Source organism: Thamnophis sirtalis, unplaced genomic scaffold, assembly GCF_051295495.1.
Source record: "Thamnophis sirtalis isolate CommonGarterSnake01/CBP01778 unplaced genomic scaffold, rThaSir2_p1.2 scaffold_7, whole genome shotgun sequence".
Taxonomy (NCBI): Eukaryota; Metazoa; Chordata; class Lepidosauria; order Squamata; family Natricidae; genus Thamnophis; species Thamnophis sirtalis.
Genome location: NW_028261387.1, coordinates 49,098,870 through 49,124,609, shown reverse-complemented (window position 1 = coordinate 49,124,609; position 25,740 = coordinate 49,098,870). Strand labels below are relative to the sequence as shown.

Here is a 25,740-nt window from a genome sequence, read left to right as displayed (position 1 = left end):
GCAAATGATTTTATAATATGAACTTCATTCAATATTCTTTCAATTGGATAAGACAACTGCTTTTCAAAGGTAAAAGACAATGTCTGTATACTATCACTCTGTATTGATTCACTTAGTAGACTCTACCTACCTACCTACCTACCTACCTACCTACCTACCTACCTACCTACCTATCCATCCTATCATCTAACTAAGATGGCTTGTGTATTGTGATCAAACTGCAGGAATTTCAGTAAGTGTTGCAAGAGAAAATTAGGGCATATTTTCTTAACTATCCATGGTATTTATTTCTTTGCTTTCTTGGCTATCCATGCGATTCTCCAGTTGCAAATTTCAAAAGCATCAATATGCTTTCTATCCTGCTTCTTTCAAGTCCAACTTTTTCTTCCATAGGGTATGAAGTAGAAGATCATCACCTTCACAATTCTGATCCTTCTAGTTATAAACACATCTAAACGTACAAAGTATTTTCCAAGTCCTTCGTTACTACTCTATTAAATGCTAATCTACGATATATATTTTTATTGACGGTCCCTTTACTATTGATAGTGAAGCCTAAAAAAAAGAAGCAATTTATTCACTTCAATAAATTCACTGTTAGTTGTAAGCCTGGTTGTGGTACCTGTTGTCATTATTTTAATCTTCTTTATATGTTTAGTCCTGCTTTTTTCACTATCTTTATTGATTTTTATTACTAAAACTTGAAGACTATTTACATTTTCAGTCCTCAGAGTAGTGCCCTTAGCATTTGCAATAATGACAGATCGGACAAGGATGAAGGTCCTAATTCTCCCTCACAAAGGGTCTGAGCAAAGAGCCAGGTCTTCAAGACCCTTTGGAATAACATCAGGGCATCCAGATCTCAGGGGCAACCTCATTCCAGAGGGCAGGTGCTGCTGAAGAGAAGGCATGCTTCCTAAATCTAAGGGACCCAAAGCACACTAAGTGTGCAGAACAAAAATAAAGCAAAATTTCTTAATATATTTGAGAGCTGGGAATTAATAAGGGCTATAATAAATTTGTTATAATTGTAAGGAAAATGTCATCCCACTGAGAAAAAATATTTAATATATGTCCATTGCTCCTTTACATGTCTCTAAGGCATTAATATCTTTTTCCAACCTACCTGTATAGCTGGCAGATGGTGCTGAATTGCCTAGACCTTCATTTGGCTCTGAGGTTCCATTTACTGCCATCACTGTCTCTTCCTTTTTCTCCTCTTCTTCCCTGACTTCAGGTACTTCCTCCTTTGACTGTTCCATAACTGATCACCTCCCTTCAATGCCAAGACTGCAGCCCCTGTCATAGTTCTGGCATCATCCACGTCTCTCTGGAAATGGGCCCTTATCAGGCTGTTCCGGCTAACCTTCATGAAGAAGAAAAACACACCGAAGGGCATTAGAAGTTTAAAAATAATGGTGCTTATTTGTATGTGAAAAAATATAAATTCTATCTTCAATGCAAATTGTCTTAGTATTTCAAATACAAAGAAGAGAAAGGCCTGTGGACCATGATGATTTGATACCACAAAAAAACAGAAAGCTATGGAAAATACTTTTAAACTCTATCTGTGTGGCATTTCACTATTCACAAAAACATGCCCCCTAAATAGAAAATAAGACTTTAGAGGATGGGAAGCCAATACCTATCACTACTCTAAACTTTCTATAGATGGTAGGGAGCATGTGTGAGTAGATCTCCTTGAAAACAAACTACAAGTAATATGTAAAAGAGATAATTACACATATGGCTACCAAATATTCTAATTGCGAAAACTGTTTTATTTCCAACTATAAGAATTACAGATTCTTAGTGCTCTCAGACCATGTCTGTTTGCTTGAAGATGTTTAATTACCCAACTAGATAACATAATCAGTGAAAGTGAGTGTGGTATTGGCTCCCTGTTTATGTATAGTAAGTTGCCTTTCCAGTGTTGGTAGAAATACTGTTTTCCCCTTTGTAGTTTTTTCACCATTGTTTTCTCGTGCTTGCCTAGTGTTATTTATCTTACTTTACTTCTTCAGATTTTTTTTAATTTCCTCTTTTAAATTCTGATTTTTTTTATTCTTGTATTGTATAATTTCCTCTAATTCTAGCAGAAGAAATAAAAACTATAATATCTGGAAAAAATAAAAATAGTTTAGTGCAAATCCTAGTTTAGCACTGTGTAATAAATATGAATTACATCTGTTTAAATAACTCTGGGATTTTACAGAAAACTTTAAAAAAATCTAATTCAATAAATTTGTATGTGAATCCTTTGTCTTTTCAAATGATATGTATATACAGCTTATCTGAATAACTGATATAAGTTTCTCTTACAGCAGCTTTATAAATTATCTATTTTGGAAATCAAAAATGGTACTTCTGTAATCTTTGGCTCAGACAATTATTTTAATTGTCTTTTGTTATGGAAAAAGAGAAAAATTCAGAGCCTTCTTTGGTGCCTCGTAATGGATACTGAGGCTCCATTCATATACAGTGTTATTTTTGGCTTCACCTCTCACACTTGCACTGCAGGAAATATCACATAAAAGAGAAACCATTCATCATGATTTAGAAACAATTGCTTGATTTAAAAAAGGCTATATAAAATGAATGCAATATCTTCAGGATGAGCATTTAATGCATATTAAGGTAGATTAAGATGAAACTAGACATAGAAAAATATATATTAAAATACCAATATTATACAAAAATTACTCAATCTCCTATTATTTTCATTTTTTAATTCCATCAAAGCAATAAAACTTATATTTAGGAAAGAATTTACATACTATATATTCCCAGCTTAATATGATTCCATGACATTCCTTAAAATGTTTCTATAATGAGTAATCTATTCCTTTGAGCAAACAGAAAATAAAATTAAAGGTTGCTATCTACAAGTTATTCTAGTAGCACACAATCAATCCCATTTTGAAATTCTAACACAATCAGTACAACAAACTAATCAACTTCTACAGAATACTTGTCGTTACTGTACAAAGCATGACAAGTCTCCAAATGACAACTGGTTACTAAAAAATGAGATATTAGTACTACTATAGGACTGATTATAGGTTACAGCAATAGCATTTAGACTTATATACCACTTCACAGTGCTTTAAAACATTCTCTAAGCGGTTTACAGAGTCAGCTTATTGTCCCCAACAATCTGAGTCCTCATTTTACCCATTTCAGAAGGATGGAAGGCTGAATCAACCTTAAGCTTGGTAAGATTCAAACTGCCAAATTGCAGGGAGCCGGCAGTCAGCAGAAGTAGCCTGTAGTACTGCATTCTAGCCACTGTGCCATTATGGCTTTTTATAGGCACTTTAATTCAACTCAGCAGGAGTTGGGAAATGCATTCCTCCAATCAGCATAATGCTACATATATTTTTTTTATTAGCAAATGGCATCTACAGAGGTCATGCAATCACTGATTAACAATACTAATAAAACACCTACACAAAAATACAAATATAAGTTTTAATAAAACATCAGTGTGTGTGTGTGTGTGTGTGTGTGTGCATGCGTGCGTGCACGCGCTCACACACACACACGTATATATGAGTATATGCAATATGTGGGCAATACAACATACAAGTTAAAGTTTTAAGGTAAAACCATGATAAAAATCACCATAATATGGCACCACAGACAGTAGGATAGATGTTATAATTATGAAGGGATGTGAAGTGTAGACTACCTTCATAATAGTATAGCCTGGGCAACATTCTGTTCTAACAGTGGCTAAAAGTCTACATACAAGCGACTGAACTGGATATTGCATCTCTCATTGTCAAAAATACAGATGCATCTACATGTATGACACAATACCTAAAATGTGATCCATTGTGAAAGTAAAACTGTAAAAGATTCCAAACTCATATTCAAATTGAAGACAGATCTCTACTGAAATTATCGGGCCACATCAACAATATCTATTTCACATTTTTCTAAAAGAATTACCTCTAATCAGGATGTTTTGGAACAGGATACAGCACCCATATAGCTATTGTCACAAAGGAACACAGAATTCCATAGTCATGAATGGGAATAACACTTCTCATTTCCCAAGATGGCAGAGGGGTTTGTTCCTGTGAAATTAACACTCATTTAAAAGCTTTATCTATTTCAGATAAATGCAAGACCAGACATCTCAACATATAAGAAAGCAATTTTAAGTAATTAAAAACGGATTGAAGCAGAGAACACAGCAGACACAAACTAACATTGTGCTGTAAGGCATTTTGGTAGTTTACAACATGAAATTTAAAAAAAAGACTTTAAAAAGTCAGCAGGCTAGGAAAGATTTCTGCTACTATCAACTAACAATACTGGGATAACAATAGTTAAAATGCTCCAGGGAGATGCATTCAAGCTTTTGAAAATTTTATCTATAGCAGCAACATTATGACTAGTGAACAAGATGTAATTTAAGAGCAATAAAGCTGAGAATGTTCCCTTTCAGCTATCTGGATCTTTAGTTTCCCACCTCTCCCCCATTAAATGTTTCTGACAAAAATAAAATCTAAAGCAGAAAGGAACACATAATATTAAACAGGATGGCTATCTCATGTGCCAATAGCAAAAAATAAACTGCAGGTGTTCTTATCCTAAATGATTGCCACATGTTTGGTCTACCTCCAATAGCTGTACCAGCGAGATAAGCAACTTCTGAATGCAATACTGAATCCTGAAATGCTGAATTTTTAAGAATTTCTTGACTAACAGTATTGTACATATGCAGCGTCTACCTATAGTGCATAATGTATTTTCTTTAATAACTAAAACAAACAGATGAAGCAACAGTGAACAAATCACAAAAATAATTGGGACAGGGTTTGTTTGTTTTTGTGCCTTTGATTTCTAGTAACTTCCTGGACTAGCCCCTGTAGTTTTCTTGGCAAGATTTTCAGAAGTGGCTTGCCAAGGCAGAACTAGAAGTCATGGTCTCCCGGTTTCTATCCTGATAATATTTATTTTTATTTATTTAGAAAATATATAAATTTATGTATGATAAAACAGGGAAAATTAATAAATACATTTTTGAAAATGCTCACTCTGATTTTTTTAATTTAGCTATTAAAAAACAATAAACTATATACAGTACTGTGCAAAAGTTTTAGGCAGGTGCGAAAAAATGCTGCAAACGACCATTGGTCTTACCTGAAGGATCTTTCTCTGCACACTGCGGGAGAGTCCAAGCTGTGGGTTACTTCAGTCTGGTTGCCCTGGAACTGAGGAAAGACTTTTCCTTGGCCACGCCTCCAGGCGGCCTAATCCCCAGAAATTTGAGACACTTTGGCCGTGGAGATGCAGCTGAAGACGACCGTAGAATGGAACCGTGTTGACACGACGATCCGTAACCCCGAACAGAACAGGGTGGGTTGGACTCTCCCGCAGTGTGCAGAGAAAGACATATATATACAGTACTGTGCAAAAGTTTTAGGCAGGTGCGAAAAAATGCTGTAAATAAAGAATGCTTTCAGAAATATAAATAATGATTATTTATTTTTGTCAATTGTCAAAATGCAAAGTGAGCGAACAAAAGAAAAATCTAAATCAAATTAATATTTGATGTTACTACCTTTTACCTCCAAACCAGCTTCCATTCTCATACACTTGCAAAAAGTCAAGGATTTCGTAGGATTATAGTCAGGTGTGCGATCAACCAATTATGCCAAAATGTGCTAATCATCAATGTCACACGTAGGTTGACACCCAGTCATGAACTGAACAGAAATAGCTGTTTTGGAGGCGTAAAACTGGGTGAGGAACAGCCAAACTCTGCTACCAAGGTGAGGTTGTGAAAGACAGTTTCATGTCATGGCAAGATGGAGCACAGCAACAAGACACAAGGTAGTTATACTGCACCAACAAGGTCTCTCCCAGACAAAGATTTCAAAGCAGACTAGATGTGCTGTTCAAGCTCTTTTGAAGAAGCACAAACAAACGGGCAACATTGAGGATCGTAGACGCAGTGATCGGTCAAGGAAACTTAGTGCAGCAGATGAAAGACATATCAAGCTTATTACCCTTCGAAATCGGAAGATGTCCAGCAGTGCCATCAGCTCAAAACTGGCAGAAACCAGCAAGACCCAGGCACAACCATCTACTGTCCGGAGAAGTCGGGTCAGAAGTGGTCTTCATGGAAGAGTTGCAGCTAAAAAGCCATACCTCTGACATGGGAACAAGGCCAAGCGACTAAAGTATGCACGAAAACATAGGAACTGGAGTGCACAAAAATGGCAGCAGATGCTCTGGACTGATGAGTCAAAATTTGAAATATTTGGCTGTAGCAGAAGGCAGTGTGTTCGTCGAAGAGCTGGAGAGTGGTACAATAATGAGTGTCTGCAGGCAACAGTGAAGCATGGTGGGGGTTCCTTGAACATTTGGGGCTGCATTTCTGCAAATGGAGTTGGGAGATTTGGTCAGGATTAATGGTGTTCTCAATGCTGAGAAATACAGGCAGATACTTATCCATCATGCAATACCATCAGGAAGGCATATGATTGGCCCCAAATTTATTCTGCAGCAGGACAACAACCCCAAACATACAGCCAAAGTCATTAAGAACTATCTTCAGCATAAAGAAGAACAGGAAGTACTGGAAGAGATGGCATAGCCCCCACAGAGCCCAGATCTCAACATCATCGAGTATGTCTGGAATTACATGAAGAGACAGAAGGATGTGAGAAAGCCTACATCCACAAAGGATCTGTGGTTAGTTCTTCAAGATGTTTGGAACAACCTACCAGCCGAGATCCTTCAAAAACTGTGTGCAAGTGTACCTAGAAGAATTGCTGCTGTTTTCAAGGCAAAGGGTGGTCACACCAAATATTGATTTGATTTAGATTTCTCTTTTGTTCATTCACTGCATTTTGTTCATTTATGAACATAAATGTTTAACACTTCCATTTTTGAAAGCATTCTTTGTTTACAGCATTTTTTACACCTACCTAAAACTTTTGCACAGTACTGTATATTTTAAAAAATATCTAAGTATATACAATAAATGCTAAACTTTGTTTAATAAGCACTTGTCAAGGGGAAGGTATTGTGCATTTTTCTTGCTTTGGCAAGTAATGTAGTTTTTTAAAAACAACACAGTATAACATTATTGAACAATTTGAATTCACCATACAGAACAAGAGCTGGAGTTCAGCATCATCGGGAGGACTACAGATTGATCACTTCTATCATATAGAATCAGAGACATCATTATGACACTGGCTATTGCTGTTCTTCAACTGACAAGCACAGGACTGTCAACCTCCTGGCACAAGGCCAGATGTATCATGCGCTGGCCACGCCCACACCCAGTTTAGCGAAGGGGGGGAAAGTTCCGATACATCACGTAATGCTGACGTGATGACGTGAGTTTCACACCTCTGCACCAGCAGTTCTTCCCATTATCTTTATAGCAGTATTTATAGTAACTATAGCCTATTAAAGTCCAGCAGAACAGATAGTCCATTGCAGTGGATTTCTACAATTATTATGGCTAAAAATTATTATGGCACTAAGGCATATAAATGATATAAGGAATAATGTGAACACCAGGATTCAGAAAACTAATTGCAGTGAACTAGTCTCAAGAATAAGTTACTAACAATGCTAAACTGATACCTTGCACAAGCAACTCAGAAAAACATGAATAGGAAATCTGACACTTTTTTCAATGCTGTTGTAACAGTGAATGGTTACTAAATGAACTATTGTTAAGTCGAGGACTGCCTATATATCATTTAGGATTTCCTTACAATTCTGTACACTAGGTCATACATTATGATTTCTATGCTGCAGAAAAAAAATCAGCATTAGTAGGCCAAGTTGTTAGGAAAAAAGACAATCCTGAATGAAAGCCTGATAAGTAGAACCTCCATACAGAATGTCAAACTTGTTTTTATTAACGTTGATGCAGAATTGTGGCAACAATGAAAATGTTACTATGAATTGGGAAACAAAAATGCAAATATCAACTATTTTGCAGCAGTTCCAATAGGGCTGCTGCAATGGCAGGAATAAGAAAATGCAGCCAGGATTGATTCATTTTTTGTAAATTCTTTGCAGATCCTTGTAACTCCTCCTGAGCATACAACAGCCTTGAAAAAGTGAAATGGGAATTTGGCAAGAACACTACCTGCAATCCAGAATGGAGTCTGTGGGGCTGCAAACCATCCACAAATTCTCAACTTCCTTGTAAGTTCCATTAAAGCTCTATAGAACATGTAGTTGAAGAAAAATGTAGTAATAATTGTTTTGACTTTAGGAGACAGAATGATGGAGATGTTCATATTTCAAAGATCTTCAGAATACGATATTAATTTATAAAGCATGTATCAAGCAATCAAAATAGTGACAAATTTCAATTTATTTAGTGTGGTTTTTATATGTTGTCTCTGAACCAGAAATAAATAGGCTTTTCTCTTAACAATGTCAGAGTTATAAGATCACCAAGGTCGGGATCTGTTTTCAAACTAGGGAAAAATCTTCATATGGAGTGACCCAGGTCAGATTTCTAAACCTCCAGAGAACAAGCACAATTCTAGGACATGTATTCCTATTTCTATTCATACCAGTGGAAATAAAGTAGTACATTATTGCCTTTACTTAAGCATCAATCAGCAACTTATTCCCAGAACTCATTTTAAAAGAAGTTATCAATATGTATCTGCTTTGTACACTTGAATTACTAAAAGGAAAAACAACTGTTTCCACAAAGTACACTATTTCCCTATTTATAAATGATAGTAGTTAGTTGCCACCATGGTCTTAGTGCTGTCCTTGATCATATCCAAAGACAGACTATATTGTAATTGGCAGACAACCCATATATTGGCAGAACAGGAAATGCTGCTATGTACCACTATTATTACTAGAGATAGGCAGAACCTCTGGAAAACTTCCCAAGGACATCAGGTCACAAAACAACATGTTAATGGCAGAAGCATGTTACTGATAAATGGTACCAATTACATTCACAAAACACTAGCCACTGTTAAGGAATTACAACTTACATTCTAAGAACAAAGCTTCTTTATCACATGTAGTTCTGCACTACGTGAAAGAATTAAAGACCCTGGGTGAATAGTTATTTATTGGATAAATTACTCCTGGCAAATATTTGTAATAAAGAAAGATAATACAGATCCTATTTATTTGAACATGGTTTTTTTTCTTAAGAGAAAATTGGTCATTATTGGGTTTTTTTTAGAACTTCTGCATATAATGATACAACCTGGATTTATATTATTAAACTAATATGACAAGAGGCATCCAGATGATCACTAGATTACTGTTTCAATGGTGAGATAAAGCTGTTATTGTTTTAACCATTTAATCATGTTCGACTCTTGGTGAATTTATAGGCAAGTGCTCTCCAGTCTACTCTATCAAGCACAACTTCTTTCTATTGTTGCATGCTCAGTTTTGTATCAGATTTGACATTATCAAGCCAACATGTTCTTTGCTTCCTCTTCTTGTTCCACAAACCATTCCTAGCATCATTGCCTTCTTCAATAAATTTGCACGCATGACATCACCAAAGTAAATCAGACATACTCTTATGATTTTAGATATTAAAGATATTAAAGAGATATTTAAATGCATGGATATAATTTTTGTCTCTGTTATCTGAAAACTTCCGTTGTACTTTCACTAGCAACCCCAGATATATATCCAGTGTTTTTATTTTGATCAAAAATGTGTAAACCTGTTTTTCACCTTAAATTTCTCAGATAATATTTTAAAAGGACGAAGTTTGAATGCATTTATTAAAAAAATCTCTAGAACCAAACTTTCATCACAGTATCAAGAATAAGGAAGACAGTTAGCCAAAGCAACCAAATAATTGCCCGTCATCCCATCTTTATGTGGGCATAAAGCCAGTAAGAATTGCTGAAATTTCCCTTAAACTCTCTTATCACCCTCAAAACATTTGTGAACCTCTAGGAAAGCTGCGGAAGGGGCAAGATGCTGATCAATTTTAATCATCAGGGTCTAAATATTGATCACTTGTGAATATTCAATAGGAATCCTTGCATTCTCATGAATTAAAACGAAGTAGACACTGGAACAAAATAACATTTTTATTAAAAGCAGTAATAGATAAAATCACAACCAAAATATCTTTGACATAAGGAAAATATTAAGAGAAAATGAGTTCAGTGATCTAAAAAGCTGTCAGGCAGTGTCTACTGAGAGTGAACATATGCATAAGGCGGCTCTTCAATGGTAGGATTAAGTCATTTTTTTCAGACTGTGCTACAGCATCAGAACCATCTCTCTATCAAGAAGGATATCAAGGTTTTCCATGACAAATAGAAAAGTGGAAATGCCCAAGCTATTTCCAGAAAAGAAGAGCACTAAATATTGAATTGGGGTAGTTACTAATAGAACAGTGACTGAAACATATATGATTTTATCAACTATAAAACTGTAAATAGCAATCCTGACAGCATTAGAACACAAGGAGTTTTTGGTTTTGTGCACCCAAGAGATTCAAGCACTAAGACACTCACTTTTCCTTAACAACAACAACAACAACAACAACAACAAAAACTATCACACAACCCTTACAAACAAATATTCTTTTCTAAAACTGGTAGACATTTAGCAAATGAACATTTAGTAAGTAGAAACAAACTAGAACTAAGAACATAACTATGGCCTTCAAAAGGACATGACACAGCCATGTCTCCCTTTTCATGGCAGGTGGCCTGGCAAGTATTTCCATTACATCTTTGTTTTGGTGGAAACTATCTGCTTCTGTAGATAACGTAATCTACTTGCTTGCCATTTCATCCACCCGACCAATGCCAATAAGCAAATCACCAGTGCTACTTGAAAGACTAAAATCATCACAATAGGGTGTAGAGCAATATTTAGTACTCCATTTGAACTTGGTGACCATCCCAGGAGCACCTCCCACCAGGCATGGTCTCCAGCTGATGTAACCTTTGCTACAATCTGGGCAATTTCCTGATTGTTGTGGTGAATCTCAAGAGCAGCATTTTCACCCATATTTCTGAGTTTCAATAATTCTTGCTTGAGAGAGGGATGAGAAAGCAGATTTTTAAGAGTAGAAAGGCCAAGTCCAAGTGAAATAGGAAATATTTCTTTATATAAAGAGGGATAGGCTTTCATATGTTGCACAGTCCAAACAGGTACATGAAATTTGAAATCACACCCTACAATCAAGCTAATATTGCAAAAGCAACGATTGATATATGGCAGCATAGGTTGGATGATGACACTATTAATGATTATAAATTCGCATGGAGTTCTAACACAAATACAGCCCTTACCAGTATATACAACAGTAGACATTTCTTCTTGGACTACATCAAAAGAACAATGAGAGTTATTTATAAGTTGAGGAGAAAAGCATTCATGGTGCTCTTCTAAGCTGTTATCATCACATACAAAGCCTAAATTCTCTTTTTTAACACAACCCTGCACATTAACGCTTTGCCACTCACCATCCCTCAAGTGTGCCCATTTATTAGAGTCTCTGGAATACATGACCAAGTCTCTGTCAATCTGGAATCCCAAGGGCACTATTGGATAGATAGAAATAATCTGAGTAGCCTCCACAGTTATTAAAAATAACCGCAGTATGTTTTGAGTAGAGTCATAAGATGCATTTAGTAGTCTCCACCAAGCTTCTAAAGCAATTTCACCTGGTGTGAGTTCTGGTCGAATTAAATTGCTTACCTCCATGGGAATTTTTCCTGCCTTAGCTTCTCGAATCATATCCATGATTACATTTTGGGTGATTACCTGGGCCTGTGCACATGCTAAAGCCAAAGAAACATTATTTTGGAGAGACTGAATCCCAGAGACTATCAGTATGTTATCGTTTTCTAAAATTGTTTCCCAGACTGGAAGCACTTTACTGATAGCTTGTGGTTGTTTTGTGAGCTGTGAGAAAGATTTGGTTAATGGGGCAGTAAGTTTTCCTATTTGTTTTGTGGAATATGAAAGTTTATTAGCTAATACTTCTATGTTGGCTGCATCTATAAAAGAAACTCCCGCCCCCAGGGGACCCAGCCAATCTAACAATTCCCTTTTTATTCTTTCTCCATGGTGTACTCCTTCCCACATTTTAACCCATTCTACCCAACCTCTGTGGCTAATATCAAGAAAGGGAGAACACTGGGGCACTTTCTGTGACACATTCAAACCTTCAAAATTAATCTGTACCTCCTTCAGAGAGGTCTGTGGGTTCCTAACAATTTGCTCAGGCTGATCTAATTTTAATACATGAGATCCAATAATTGGATTTTTCATATGGCGCAGTGAAAGAAGATCCGTGATCAGTGGGTTAAATTGAAGAACTGTTTTGTTTTGAAAGCCTAGTTCTAACTGATACAACCCTTGTTCACTATTTTTTTCTGTTATGGAAATATGACCATAGAATTTAAACTTAACAGAGGATGCCATCTGATCACAATGTGTTCCTTTAATTGGAACTACCCAATCTGGGGGTCCCTGTCTAATTAGGTCTCTTCCTTTTAATTCCCAGTCATGTGATTCCCAATTAACAATCGTTTGCGTAGTTTTTTTCCCAGAAGGTGAAATTAAGGATAGCTGCAAATGATTTTTAAGAAATTTATCATGCTGGGATCCAACAATAGTTCTCAGATGCAATGGTGCACCAAATTTCCATAAAGCAGCAGAAATTAGGGCAATGTCACATGAATTATCCTGAGTTATGATCTTTCCAGTTCTGTGGGGCTCCAAATGTGTTGGCAAAGGTCGGCATGAAACAGGTATATTAAAAGTTGAACTGTCCGTTTGCATGTCATAACAAAAATGTCCAATTTCTCCACTGGCCTTGACAGAACAATTAGCCAAATCTCTCCAATGGCAGCTGACTGAGTCTGAAGCAGCATGGAATATGTACAAGCTCTGGAACACTCCGGGGTTGGAACTGTTGGCATATAATCCATGCATGCGGCATGTCAACTTTATTTCAGATGCTCCTCCTTTTGGAAAACAAGCCCACAGTTTCACAGGGATGGTAGACGCATTCTGGGTAGCAGAAACAAGCATCCATCCATTCCACAGGCACAGCAGCAAAGACAACATCTTCGAAAGCATCTGAGAGGGAAAAACACAAAAAGAATCTCCAAAGCCCCTATTGCCTGGATGTGCAGTACTTGAGAAAGTATTTAAGATGCTACTGATGTTTTTAAGTTAGAGTACTAATTTCTTCTTTACAACTGCATCACTTAGTGACAGAAATTTTGGTAACTCAAGGATTAGCTGCACTTTTTAAAAAGTTCTATCTGCCTAAAGAGGAAGAAGCCCATCTAACTAACTTGTTAAGACCTGGTCTCTATTCAGGCTACACTACTGAAAAATATCTATTATAATTGGACAATCAGAGGCCAACATTACATCTATTGAATCTGAACCACAACACTTAAATCATTAGACATATGAGGGATAGTTCTTGTAAAGTGCTGTGCAAATTAACCAATGGGCTTTCAATTTACATTTTCTTCTTATAGAACCAAATGTGCAAGACTCAAAAAACTCCATTGGGTGCTTCCTTTCATTATAAAGTAGATAAAGTTTTGTTTCAGATGAGTCGGACACATACATCTAACAATATACAAGTGATTTTCTATTGTTTTCTTCCAAGTTGCTTTATTCTCCCACCCATGTCCTAACCAACCTTGACCTTTTTTAGCTTCCAAGACCAGATAAGGTACTTATGCACTCATGCTTATGGATTTGCTTTCCTATTCCTGAAGCAAAAAATACTGTACATCACCTCATATCTTTGCCCCAACATTGATACTGTTGCCACAATTCTGCATCAAAGTTAATAAAACTGCTCCTTGCAAAGAAAACAGTACATTTCCTATTTGGTAACTGGTTCATCTGGACTAGGGAGAAACAGTGTTTGCAACAAGAGATGATGTTGCATACTACTTTTTCCCAGCACGAAGACCAATCTTGAGCTTTGTTTTCTTATCTTTACATCTTCAAGATGTAGAATGGGGTCCACTGGGAATGGGAAATCTTGCTTCCAAACTTTCTGTTCCTAAAGTGATATGCTCCTAGGCACCCTTCTCCCTTCCTGCATCTAGCACTCTCATAGCACAATATTATACCGTTCACTGCAACACCTGATGCCTTCTAACAAAAGTAAAGCATGAGAGTCTAATCCAGTCCAATGCTACTGTACAAGAGTGGACACTACAATCTGATGCCATGCCATGTTACTGCAACTTCCGTTCACCAGTGGTGGTTATCTATCCTTCTCCCTGTCTGTCCCAAAGCCAAACTGCTGCCACTGCTGTTCTTATCATTAATTTCACTTGTATGTATTCTCTACCTACCCACTACTGAGAAAGGCTAAAGCCGACCTGGGGCCAACTTCTGAGTGAAAGCAGTGCACCAAAGGGATTTGGAAGGCATACGAGTAGCACACATTCTTCAAAGTTGAATCTCCATTTCATTGCCAGCTTTCTTCTGGCAATGAGATGGCATTGTGGACACCCACAATGGAAAATATGGAATGAGAATGTGTAGAGGGCACCCTGCAGACTGTTGATATTTGTGAGGTTTTCTCTATATGACACACAATGTTTTAGTCAAAAACATTGTCTTCTTGGTTTGGCTTCAGCCTAGCACAGAAGAAAGCTGGCAATAAGATGGAGATTAGACGGAAGGAAAGGTCCTAAACTACCAATAAGTGAACCATCTCCAAACCAGGGTAAAGAAATTATAGTAATGAAGCCACAGACAGCCAGATCCTGCTACCTGCTGAAACAGATCGTAAGTCTTTAATTAGGATCTAGTCCCGTGGTAGCGAACCTATGGCACACGGAGCCATTTTTGGTGGCATGCCAGCCATCAGCTCCGGCACACATGCATGCGCCAGCCAGCTGATTTTTTGCCCTTCCGGGGGGGCCAGGAAACACAATCTAACTCTAAACCAGCAGTTTTTTCCATCCATACATTATGGTAATCTAATTACCTTTGTCTACTGTATCTTAGTGTGCCTTATACCGTTGTAGTAGTTATTTCTTGCTTTGCTCCATCTTCCTTTTAAAAATCATTTCTTCCTCCAGTAAATCTTTACCAAGTTTCTTGTCCTTCTACGAATTATTAAGAATAACTGAATTATCAAAGCAATTCTTTCTTATCTCCTTTACCAACCATATCAGCACTATCATGTCTCACAATGAAAACATTTTCAGTATATAAAGCAAAAATGAGTGAATAAATGTGTGAACAATTTATATAGCCTTGCAATCATATCTGGTATTCAGCAGATTCTGACCAGTTCTGGAGAACCAATAGCGGAAATTTTAAGTAGTTTGGAGAACCGGTAAATACCACTTCTGACTGGCCCTGCCCCATCTATCCTCTGCCTCCCGAGTCCCAGGTGATTGGGAGGAAATGGGGATTTTGCAGTAACCTTCCTCTGGAGTGGGGTGGGAATGCAGATTTTACAGTAACCTTCCCCTGCCAAGACCAAGCTATGCCCACCAAACCATGCCACACCATGCCCACCAATCCACACCCACAGAACCGATAGTAAAAAAAATTGAATCCCACCACTGCTTATAATATTGCAACTAAGAGAGTTCCATGAGAGAAAGAATATAGTGTAAAAAGGACATTGAACTTAGATTGGGAAGACCCAGGTTTAAGTCCACCTCTGACAGAAATTTACTATATGACTTCACTATGTCTTAGCTCAACCTACCTTTTTTGTTTAAGGACAACTGGAAGAGGGAATGCAATGCATCTTGCCTTGACCTTTTGAAGGAAAGATAAGATCTAAATTTGTCAAATACAAGTATCTGATGATACATAAATATACTATGAATTTAAATAAAGACAATTTTTAATCTATCACATTACTTATTTGTACACAAAAACAAAAACCATAAATCCATCCATCCTGCTTTCTTCAATATGCATCATTAAAGGTCTCAAAGGAAAACTATAATTAAAAGGGAGTATGTGACAGTACCTTTTCCAGATATAGTTTAAAATATATGCAATTATTAGCAGATAGCAGCATATACCAACCTTATGTGATTTCAGAGGCTAAGCACCACAAAGTCCTAGTTAATATCTGGATAGAGGATTGCTTGGAAATTCTATAATTATAGGCAAAGAAAACTGAATGGCATGTCTATGAAATTACCAGAAGCATAATTTGAAAGAGTTTATCTTCAATTAGATCTATCCATTCACACACACACACACGCACACACACACACAGAGCCGAAGCTACTGAATTGGAAAACAATACCCAAATTGGGTGTTAAGGGAGAAATGGTCACCAAAAGATGTGTGCATTACTCCTTTGCTATGGGACTGTCTACATAAAATGTTAAATAGATTTGTTTACTAAATGAATATTTTATTCCATTTTTCAACCAACTAAAAATAGATTGCAAGACAATGTTTCTATAGACATTAATATTGTTTGTCTGTCTGAAAATTAAAATGATTATTGCTTACTCATTTATCCCAGTACATTCTCTTGCCAGTACAAAGGACTTATTATTTACTGAAATTGACATTTCAGTAAGTACAAACAAAATAATGGCTGTATACTAAATATAAAATTGTAATTAAAGTTGCAGATTACTATGCATAGTTTATACCGGTGTATCATCGTAAGAATGAATAAAGCATAACATTTGTAATATTTTTATTCTGTCCTTTCTGCCCAGAATGCAAATCAATATATTGGGTGTTTTGGTAATATTTTACAACTGCTCCTGAATGCAACTTGCAGATTTCCATGGAATACATACAGAGTTTCAAAGAAAAAAAATGTAGGATCATAATGACTAATACATATATCATGGGGGGGGGGGGGAAAGTGAAAACTGAATTTGAAAACAATCTTTAAGAAAAAATCTCAATCACAAGAAGACCAAGATTTGTTGTTTAGGATCCAGTGGGCAAACATGGGATAATAGTTTTATATTACAGGGTAGCACATTCCTGTTTACCATTAAAGAAAAATGCCTTTTAAGTAAGAGTTGTTTGATAGCAATACCAAATGAGCAGAGAGGAAGTGAGTTTCTCATCACTGGATGCATTCAAACAAAGGGTACACAGCCATCTGTCACAACTGCTTTGATTTGGATTCCTGCACTGAACAGAGGACTGGATTCAATATCTAAATGATGCTTTCCAGCTCTCTCAGTCTATGACTGAGAACTTTTCTTACAAGAAAAAAAGCATGCAGAATTTTTTATTAAGAATTTGAAAAATATTTCAGAGATAAAAGGTTAGAATTAGGATAGCAAATTAGGGTTAGAATGAGGATAGCAAACAAAATGTTCCTTTCTGTCTTTTGAATATAACAACCAACGTTAAAATGGTTAGGAAGAAGTGTCCCATTTCTTAAACTCTGAAAATTTTGCTCTCAGCATTTACATAAAGACAGCCCCTTTTAGATAAAAGTTGTGGTTACAATTTCCAGAAAAATTATTTAATCTGTTAATCTGTTGCTTCAGAAGAAAAAAAAATACTATAATCTTAAAACCAACATATTGATTGCAATATATGCTTTGGGAAATATGTTATATATGTGTGGTACATTATCCCGATATAGGAGTTTAAGCACACATCCAATTTGTCCCCCCCCCTTATTTTTATGGGCAGAACAACAGTGAGATTAATAGTAAAATAAAAGGTTGAAAAGAAAACGTTAATTTCTACCCTGCTAGTGGCCATTCATAAAATTATTGTTAGATATGATACATAGATTCTTCTATAAATTTAGCCAATGACTTTACTCAAGTAGCTTAGAGAAATAGATATGAGCAAATTGTAGATGTAATTTCAAATAGTTCAAGCATGTTTTGCCTTTACACAGTAAGAAAAATGTTCTTGCAGAGTTTAAAGTGTTATATTGGTTTTCGGTATTCCATAAATCTGAAGTCTATAAGAGGAACAACATTCCTTGCATCATCTTTCATGTTTCTTACCATATTATATGTCACTACTACTAATATTACATTGACATTAAAAGAATGCCAGAAAATTATTTTAGTAGCAAAACATTCAAGATCTTAATATAAGTTACCAAAAAAGTATTATAGAAATTTGAATGCTTAATTAATAGGACTAGGGCATCACTGTAGTGTTTTATTTCTTCTGGTTAATACATAGAGAAGACTGATTTATTTTTCTACAAAGATTTTTTTCAAAGCCTAATGGAACCAATCCTTTAAAACACTACAATTATTAATTGTGCAATCAGACAATTATATGTTGTTTTAATACACTCTAGCTCTATAAATAGTATATTTTAATTCTAAAACTGCAGAGACTGATTTCATATAATTTGTATTTTATTTAAAGGTAACCCATTTCTGTATACAGGGAAACGGAGGAGATTTTAGCAGGCTCTAAAATTCCACAATACAATTATTGAAGCTTCTTATATATAATTATTCAGTACACATACATGAAAACATATATTATAGGAAGATTATTTGATCCAATACTGACACTGTTCAAGCAAAAGTAATATATTAATGTAATCTCCTATTCAAATACTCAGCAAAATCCACTTATATTTCCAATTAATGATAGTAATTTAATTGCAAAAAATCGTGGATTTTCTTTATAACTAGCAAAGAGAACAAATAAATAGATGCCCAGATAATCTGCTTTTTAAAATTCTAGCTTCAAAGAGATTTCTTATATAAAAGTAGTAATTCAAATTATAACAAAAAGACATAGATACTGAATATGTGTCAAGCTATCATGTAGCTGTTCAGCAGAAATCCACACTAAGTGGGATATCTATTTATTTTCGCATACACTGCTTCAAGCTAACAAATCTTCATTTGCCATAGAATTATATTGACCAGCACTTAATGCTCTTAGCAGGCCAGAAAACCTATAAGACCAACATAACTAAGACAAGACTGCACAAAATTCTAGGGGACACTGTACCTGCTTCTTTTACCCAGATTTTGCTTTTGTTGAGCAGTGTGGTCATGTGCTAGCTACACTGACCATATTATATTAATTGATAAATCCACCTAACAATATAGTAAACCATTACAACGTTCTATGCCAGTGATGGGTAACCTTTTTGTCATTGAGTGTCAAAAGCGTGTGCGCCTGCCTGCACCCATAATGCAATGCATGTGTAATCTCCCCCCCCCCCGCACTCATCCCGCGCACACACCCCTCACATGTACGGTCAAAATGGGTTGTGGAGGCGCATGCGCATACCCCTTCTCCCATGCATGCACCCTCCATGCCCCATTTTGGGCCTGGAAGGCCTTGTGCACCAACCTAAAAGCCAAAATAGGGTGTGGGAGGCCACACACATCCCACCACACCCTGATTTGGGCCTGGAAAGCCTCCTGCGCCAACCTGGAAGCCAAAATGGGGCACGGAGGCACTGCACGAAGCCCCAAAATGCAAAGAACAGCTGGCCAGAGGGGCACGCACGCATGCACAATGGAGTTGGGCTGGGGCGATGGCTGATGTGCCCGCAGAGAGGGCTCTGCATGCCTGTGCCACAGGTTCGCCATCACAGTTCTATGCTGTTCTATTTTTAAAAAAAATGCACAACAGGAATGAAGTTGTATACCATAATTCATTTCATAAAGGCAAGAAAGTATACATTTTCATTTTTCTGTTTAGAAATTATAACTTCAACAGACTAATGGTGCAGATTTTGTGCATCAGACACTTAAGTTCCAAGAAGAACCTATAACAATCCTTGAAATGTTAATGTTTTCTTGCAGCATAGTATTTACCACACAATATTTATAAAATTATAGTCTGGAATAATTTCATAGGCTAATTTAGTCTTCTACAAAATACTATTGATATCAAGCTCATGACCCTTAACAAACCTCATCCAACACTTTAATTTTTCTTATTTTTAAACATCGTCTTATAGAAATAAGATGCAAGCAACAGAGATGAAGCATCAAAAGTGAGTAGTGATTTTAGCATACTAGTAAAAACTCAGAGATAAACTCATACTCCACTGCTTTGAATGAAAAGAATAATATGCATCCACTGACCCATGAATGTATTTTACAATTAAACTTTAAATAGATATCCAGTACTAGTATCTCAGGCTTCTTACAAGGTGAATCTCTGCATGTATTGCTTTCACTACTCAGAATAACTATCTAATCTGCAATATGCAAATACACATAAGCTCAAAACTGAAATGTAAAAACTGTAAATTATATTCTTTAATATGGGATTATTACCTTTGTTCACCTGTGATGACTGACACTCTGAAGTTACCATATCAGCATAAGGAACATTCCAAGTATAGTAGAGGGAAGCTGCAAAAGAGCAAAATAGATTTCCACTTTAAGCATAAAAATAATCAGGAAAAGTAGAAGTTTACTGTTGAATCTTATGTATACTTACTTATGCCAGGTCTGTTGTACATAAAGCTCCTCTCGTCCGGGACTTAATTTTAGACGAGAGGGCAGACCTGGCATGTATTACTGAAACCTGGCTGGGCCCAGAGGGAGGAGTCCCCCTTGTAGAGCTGTGCCCAGAAGGATTTCAGGTGCTGCATCAGCCGAGAGCCCAGGGAAGGGGTGGGGGTGTGGCCGCTGTTATCCGAGAGTCGTTAGTTCCTCGTAGGGTCCCTGCTCCGGAGATTGTCGGGTGTGAGTCTTTGCTGTTAAAGTTGGACCTCAAGGGTCAAGTGGGTCTGCTGCTAACGTACCTGCCTCCCAACAGCGTTGCAGCAGCCCTCCCCTCGCTCCTCGAGTCGGTAGCCGAGCTGGCAATTGAGTTCCCTAGGTTGATGGTCCTGGGGGACTTTAATTTGCCGTCGCTCGGTGAAAACTCTGATGGGGCGCAGGAGTTCATGGCTTCCATGACAGCCATGGGCTTGACCCAAGTAATTCAGGGCCCAACCCATTCAGCGGGACACATGCTTGACCTCGTATTTCTCTCGGAGCAGTGGATTTGTGATCTTGGTCTGAGGGGGAGTGACATCATACCCCTGTCGTGGTCAGACCATTGCCTACTGAGGCTCGACTTCCGGAGGCCAAACCCCCACTGTAGGGAGGAGGAACCGACCAGGTGGTTCCGCCCCAGGCGTCTTATGGAGCCAGTAAGGTTCCAGACAGAGCTTGGGGTTATTCCTGACTCTTTCGCCCACAATCCGGTGGAGACTCTGGCTGCTGCGTGGCACTCGGCAGCGTCGGAGGCCCTCGACCGGATTGCGCCACTGCGGCTCCTCCGAGGCGGCGGATCCCGGAGACCCCCTTGGTTCACCGAGGAACTCCGGGAGATGAAGCGCCGGAGGAGATGCCTAGAGCACCGTTGGAGGTCCGATAAGTCCGAATCGAACCGGGCAATGGTAACCACCTGCACCAGGGAATACACCAGGGCACTTAGGGCAGCAAAAAGATCGCACATAGCCACCCTGGTAGCATCCGCTGAGTCCCGCCCAGCCGCCCTGTTTAGGATAACCCGCTCCCTATTGAACAAAAGGGAGGCGGGGGAACCCTTGCAGGGCAGAGCTGAAGAATATGCCCAATTCTTAGCGGACAAAATTGCTCGGTTTCGGTCGGACTTGGACTCCACCCCCGCAGTTCCAGCCGAGGCGCAGGGGGACCAAGTAGAACAGCTCTGGGTTGAGTTTCAAGACGTTACCCCCGGGGATGTGGACAAGGCCATGAGAGCTGTAAGTACTTCCACCTGCGTTTTGGATCCGTGTCCCTCATGGCTGGTTACTAACTGCAGTGAGGTGACACGAGGCTGGATCCAGGCGGTTGTGACCGCCTCCCTTCGGGAGGGGAACTTCCCCGCCGCACTGAAAGCGGCGGTGGTGAGACCCCTCCTGAAGAAACCATCCTTGGATCCAGCTGTTCTTAATAGCTATCGTCCAGTCTCCAACCTTCCCTTCCTGGGGAAGGTTGTTGAGAAGGTGGTGGCCTTCCAGCTCCAACGGTCCTTGGAGGAAGCAAACTACCTAGACCCCTTCCAGTCAGGCTTCAGGCCCGGTTACAGCACAGAAACCGCTTTGGTCGCATTGATGGATGATCTCTGGAGAGCCAGAGATGAAGGACGTTCCTCCATCCTGGTCCTCCTTGACCTCTCAGCGGCTTTCGATACCATCGACCATGGTATCCTTCTGCGACGACTGCGGGAGGTGGGAGTGGGAGGCACCGTGTTACGGTGGTTCTCCTCCTACCTCTCGGACAGGTCGCAGTCGGTGTTAGTGGGGGGGCAGAGATCGTCCCCTAGGCCCCTAAATTATGGGGTGCCTCAGGGTTCGGTCTTATCCCCCCTACTATTCAACATCTACATGAAACCGCTGGGAGAGATCATCCGCAGGCACGGGATTAGATACCATCAATATGCGGACGATACGCAATTGTATCTGTCCGCCCCGTGCCAAATCAATGAAGCGGTTGACGTGATGAGCCGGGGTCTTGAGGCCGTTATGGACTGGATGAGGGTGAACAAGCTTGTGCTCAACCCAGAAAAGACCGAGTGGCTGTTGTGTTTCCCTCCCAAAGATTTGGCTATTATTCCACCACTCAGGCTGGGGGGTCAAATTTTATACCCCTCAGAGAGGGTTCGCAACTTGGGAGTCCTCCTGGATCCACAGCTGTCATTTGACCACCACTTAACGGCTGTGACCAGGGGGGCATTCGCCCAGGTTCGCCTGGTGCGCCAGTTGCGACCCTACCTGAATCGGGAGGCTCTCACAACAGTCACTCGGGCCCTTGTGACCTCTAGGCTGGAATACTGCAATGTGCTCTACATGGGGCTGCCCTTGAGGAGCATCCGGCGACTTCAGCTAGTGCAGAATGCAGCCGCGCGAGTGATTGCGGGTGCACCCCGATTCACCCGCATAACACCTATCCTCCGCGAGCTGCGCTGGCTACCTGTTGATCTCCGGATGCGCTTCAAGGTGCTATTAATCACCCATAAAGCCCTACATGGCAGTGGATCTGGATACTTGAGAGACCGCCTTCTGCCAATTACATCCCTACGACCGATAAGATCTCATAGATTAGGCCTCCTCCGTATTCCATCGGCCAGCCAGTGTCGGCTGGCAACTACAAGGAGGAGGGCCTTCTCAGCAGTAGCCCCGACCCTTTGGAACGAGCTCCCCGTGGAGATTCGTACCCTCTCCACCGTCCAGGCCTTCCGCATAGCCTTGAAGAACTGGCTCGCCCGTCAGGCCTGGGGATAGGATAGTTACCCGCCCGAATGATGAGTGTTTGTTGTTTGCTATTTTATTACATGTTTTGTCCTACTGTCTGTATTCCCCTTTCCCAGTTTTTGTGTGAGCCGCCCTGAGTCCCCTCAGGGAAAAGGGCGGCCTACAAATTCTAATAAAAATTCTAAAAAAAAAAAATTCTAATTCTAAATTCAGGACATAAATGTGACTGTATTCAGTAAGGCTTACTTCCTAGTATATATTTGTATGGTAAGGTTTTTTATTGTTATATAGCATTGCAGCATATTCCACTGTAGCAAATGCAATCATATTCATGCTGCATAACAGCATATTTATTGCGGGACAAGAATGCACGAGATCCTTTATGAATTCTAAGTGTAGTGCTGGAACCCCTCTTAAAGGATTTCCATACAGGACTCAGATTCTTAGCTGAAACAATGTTAAAAGGAACCTTATGTATCAGCTTAATTTGATGAATTAGATATAATCAGCCAGACCTTATGCCAATTTTTAAGGTGCTACAAATGTTGCAACAAATCCAGAAAAGTATTAACACTATATTTATTACATTTCTAGTTTTGAGTGATGAATGAGTAAAAACTTATATTCTAAAACTAAGACCATGTGAGGATTTCTTACCCTTTCAGTATCAACCCTGCTCATCTTAATTAGTTCACTCTAATTTATTCATGAAATTACAGTTCCAATCTATGTATTAAAATCCAGCTATTAAAATAGTTTTATGCAGAATAAGTCATAAAAAGCACCAAACAAGTCCTTAACATGTACAAGAAGCCTTGGGCTATTTCATTTTGGCAATTTCGGTATCTATATAACACACAAAGTTACAGCAGTGCCTAGGTTTATATGTTCAACCCTGAGAGAGAGAGGAAACTAAATTTAAAAAGTTTATTTTCTTACTATACTAAAAATAAACAACTACTTACCAGTTAATTAAGCTTTACTGTTAATGATGTTAAATTAAACATGATAGCACTCAATACATCTTTCATACCTGGCACCATAAATTTTGCTGAACCATCTTTTTTTTTTCTTTCAAAGAAATGTTGTCACACTAGAATTCTGCAATGAAGTATATTCTCAATAAACGAAAACAACAGATATAAGCACAACTACTTTAAGAACAATTATAAAAATTCAAGGGCAATATAATGCAATGAGCACAGTTCTGGACTGGCAATGGGGAGAGACAGGTTCTAGTCCACCTTCAGTCACAGAAGGAAAAAATGCTTTGTACAGTGCCCTGAGCTCCTTAAGGAAGAGTAGAATATAAAACTAATAAGTAAGAATGAAATAAAATATATACCATAAAATTTATACATGACTGATATAGTTATGAGAAATGCACATTTAGAAGAATTACCATTGAAGTTAAAATTGGTATAATGAATATCAACAACCTCCAGTATGCAGATGATAGATAAGACATTGCTTGTGGAAAGCAAGGCGGTTAATCCTGAGAGTCAAATAAGACAGTAAAGAATTTAGACTACATGTTAACATAAGATATTGACAACTCTAGAGAACACACAGGCCAAAATGTAGATTGACCATGAGAAACACTAAAGGAATTCATCTTCCTGGGCTCTAAAATCGACTAAAGTGGTGACTGCAACCCTGAGATTAGAAGGCGTATAATAGCATTTGGAAGAACTGCAATGCTTGGTATGAATAACTTCTGGAGAGTAAAGACATTGGTCTCACAATAAAATGCAGATTAGTTAATGTAACATTTTTTCCAATTGCTACTTATGGCTATGAAATTTGGACTCTTGAAAAAGGCAAATAAGAGAAAAGTGGATGCCTTTGAACTGTGGTGCTGGAGGCGACCATTACGCATCTTACATGGGTTGCAAAATAACAAACAAAGAAGTCCTAGGCCAAATCTCCCAAAAATATTACTTGAAGCCAAGATCGTCAAATAGAGGCTGTCTTACTTTGGTTATGTCATAAGAAGTGACTCATTCTAAAAGTCAATCATGCTGTGAGTGATCAGCAGAAGAAGGGGCCACCCTAGTACCCCTTAGCTGGACACAAGGGTGACACTGGGATGAACATGGCAGACCTGAAGGAAGGCGTATGGGACAGAGGGGCATGGAGAGGGCAGATTCATAGAGTGGCTGAGGATTGGACACGACTGAGTGGCTGACAACGACAAAATAAAATAAAAATAGTTCCACAATAGACATATAATTTCTAAATCAAACTTTAACTGAAACATTCTGCTTCATCTGTACTGTAAATAACACTTATAGCCCAATAGTAGTTTTCAAAAGGAGAAGGAAGAATAAGTTATTCAAATTTAATTACATAAAACTGAGGTACTCTGGATAAAGGAATCAGTTATTGTATATGAAGGCTCACAACTAATCTTAGAGTTTCCCTGAAGGACCAAATATGCAGCTTGGCAGTTGTCCTGGATTCCACTTTAATGGGAAGCTCAGGTAGCAGCTAGCAATACTGCTTACTAATTTAGACTAGTATACCAGTTGTAATCCTATCCAAAGGAAGATTTTGTTCTAGCTATCTATGCA

At 38.4% G+C, this 25,740-nt stretch overlaps 1 protein-coding gene across 12 annotated transcripts in view; it reads right to left on the bottom strand.

Moving 5' to 3' along the window:
- Positions 1-25,740, bottom strand: part of PPARD (peroxisome proliferator activated receptor delta) — a 51,247-nt gene that overhangs the window by 13,309 nt on the left and 12,198 nt on the right. For 3 of the 12 annotated variants that reach the window (XM_014052591.2, XM_087719952.1, XM_014052594.2), the window contains exons 2-5: positions 20,235-20,312; positions 15,722-15,774; positions 14,987-15,107; positions 10,062-13,095 (exon numbers count right to left, since the gene is read on the bottom strand). In XM_014052591.2, coding sequence (XP_013908066.2) covers positions 10,726-13,095 — 2,370 coding nt within the window. In that variant the 5' untranslated portion in view covers positions 14,987-15,107; positions 15,722-15,774; positions 20,235-20,312 and the 3' untranslated portion in view covers positions 10,062-10,725. Of the gene's footprint in view, positions 1-1,126; positions 1,367-3,954; positions 4,083-10,061; positions 13,096-14,986; positions 15,108-15,721; positions 15,775-20,234; positions 20,313-24,132; positions 24,269-25,740 lie in introns of those variants that run through there. The other 9 variants (XM_014052595.2, XM_087719955.1, XM_087719954.1 and 6 more) reach the window with 6 other exon arrangements.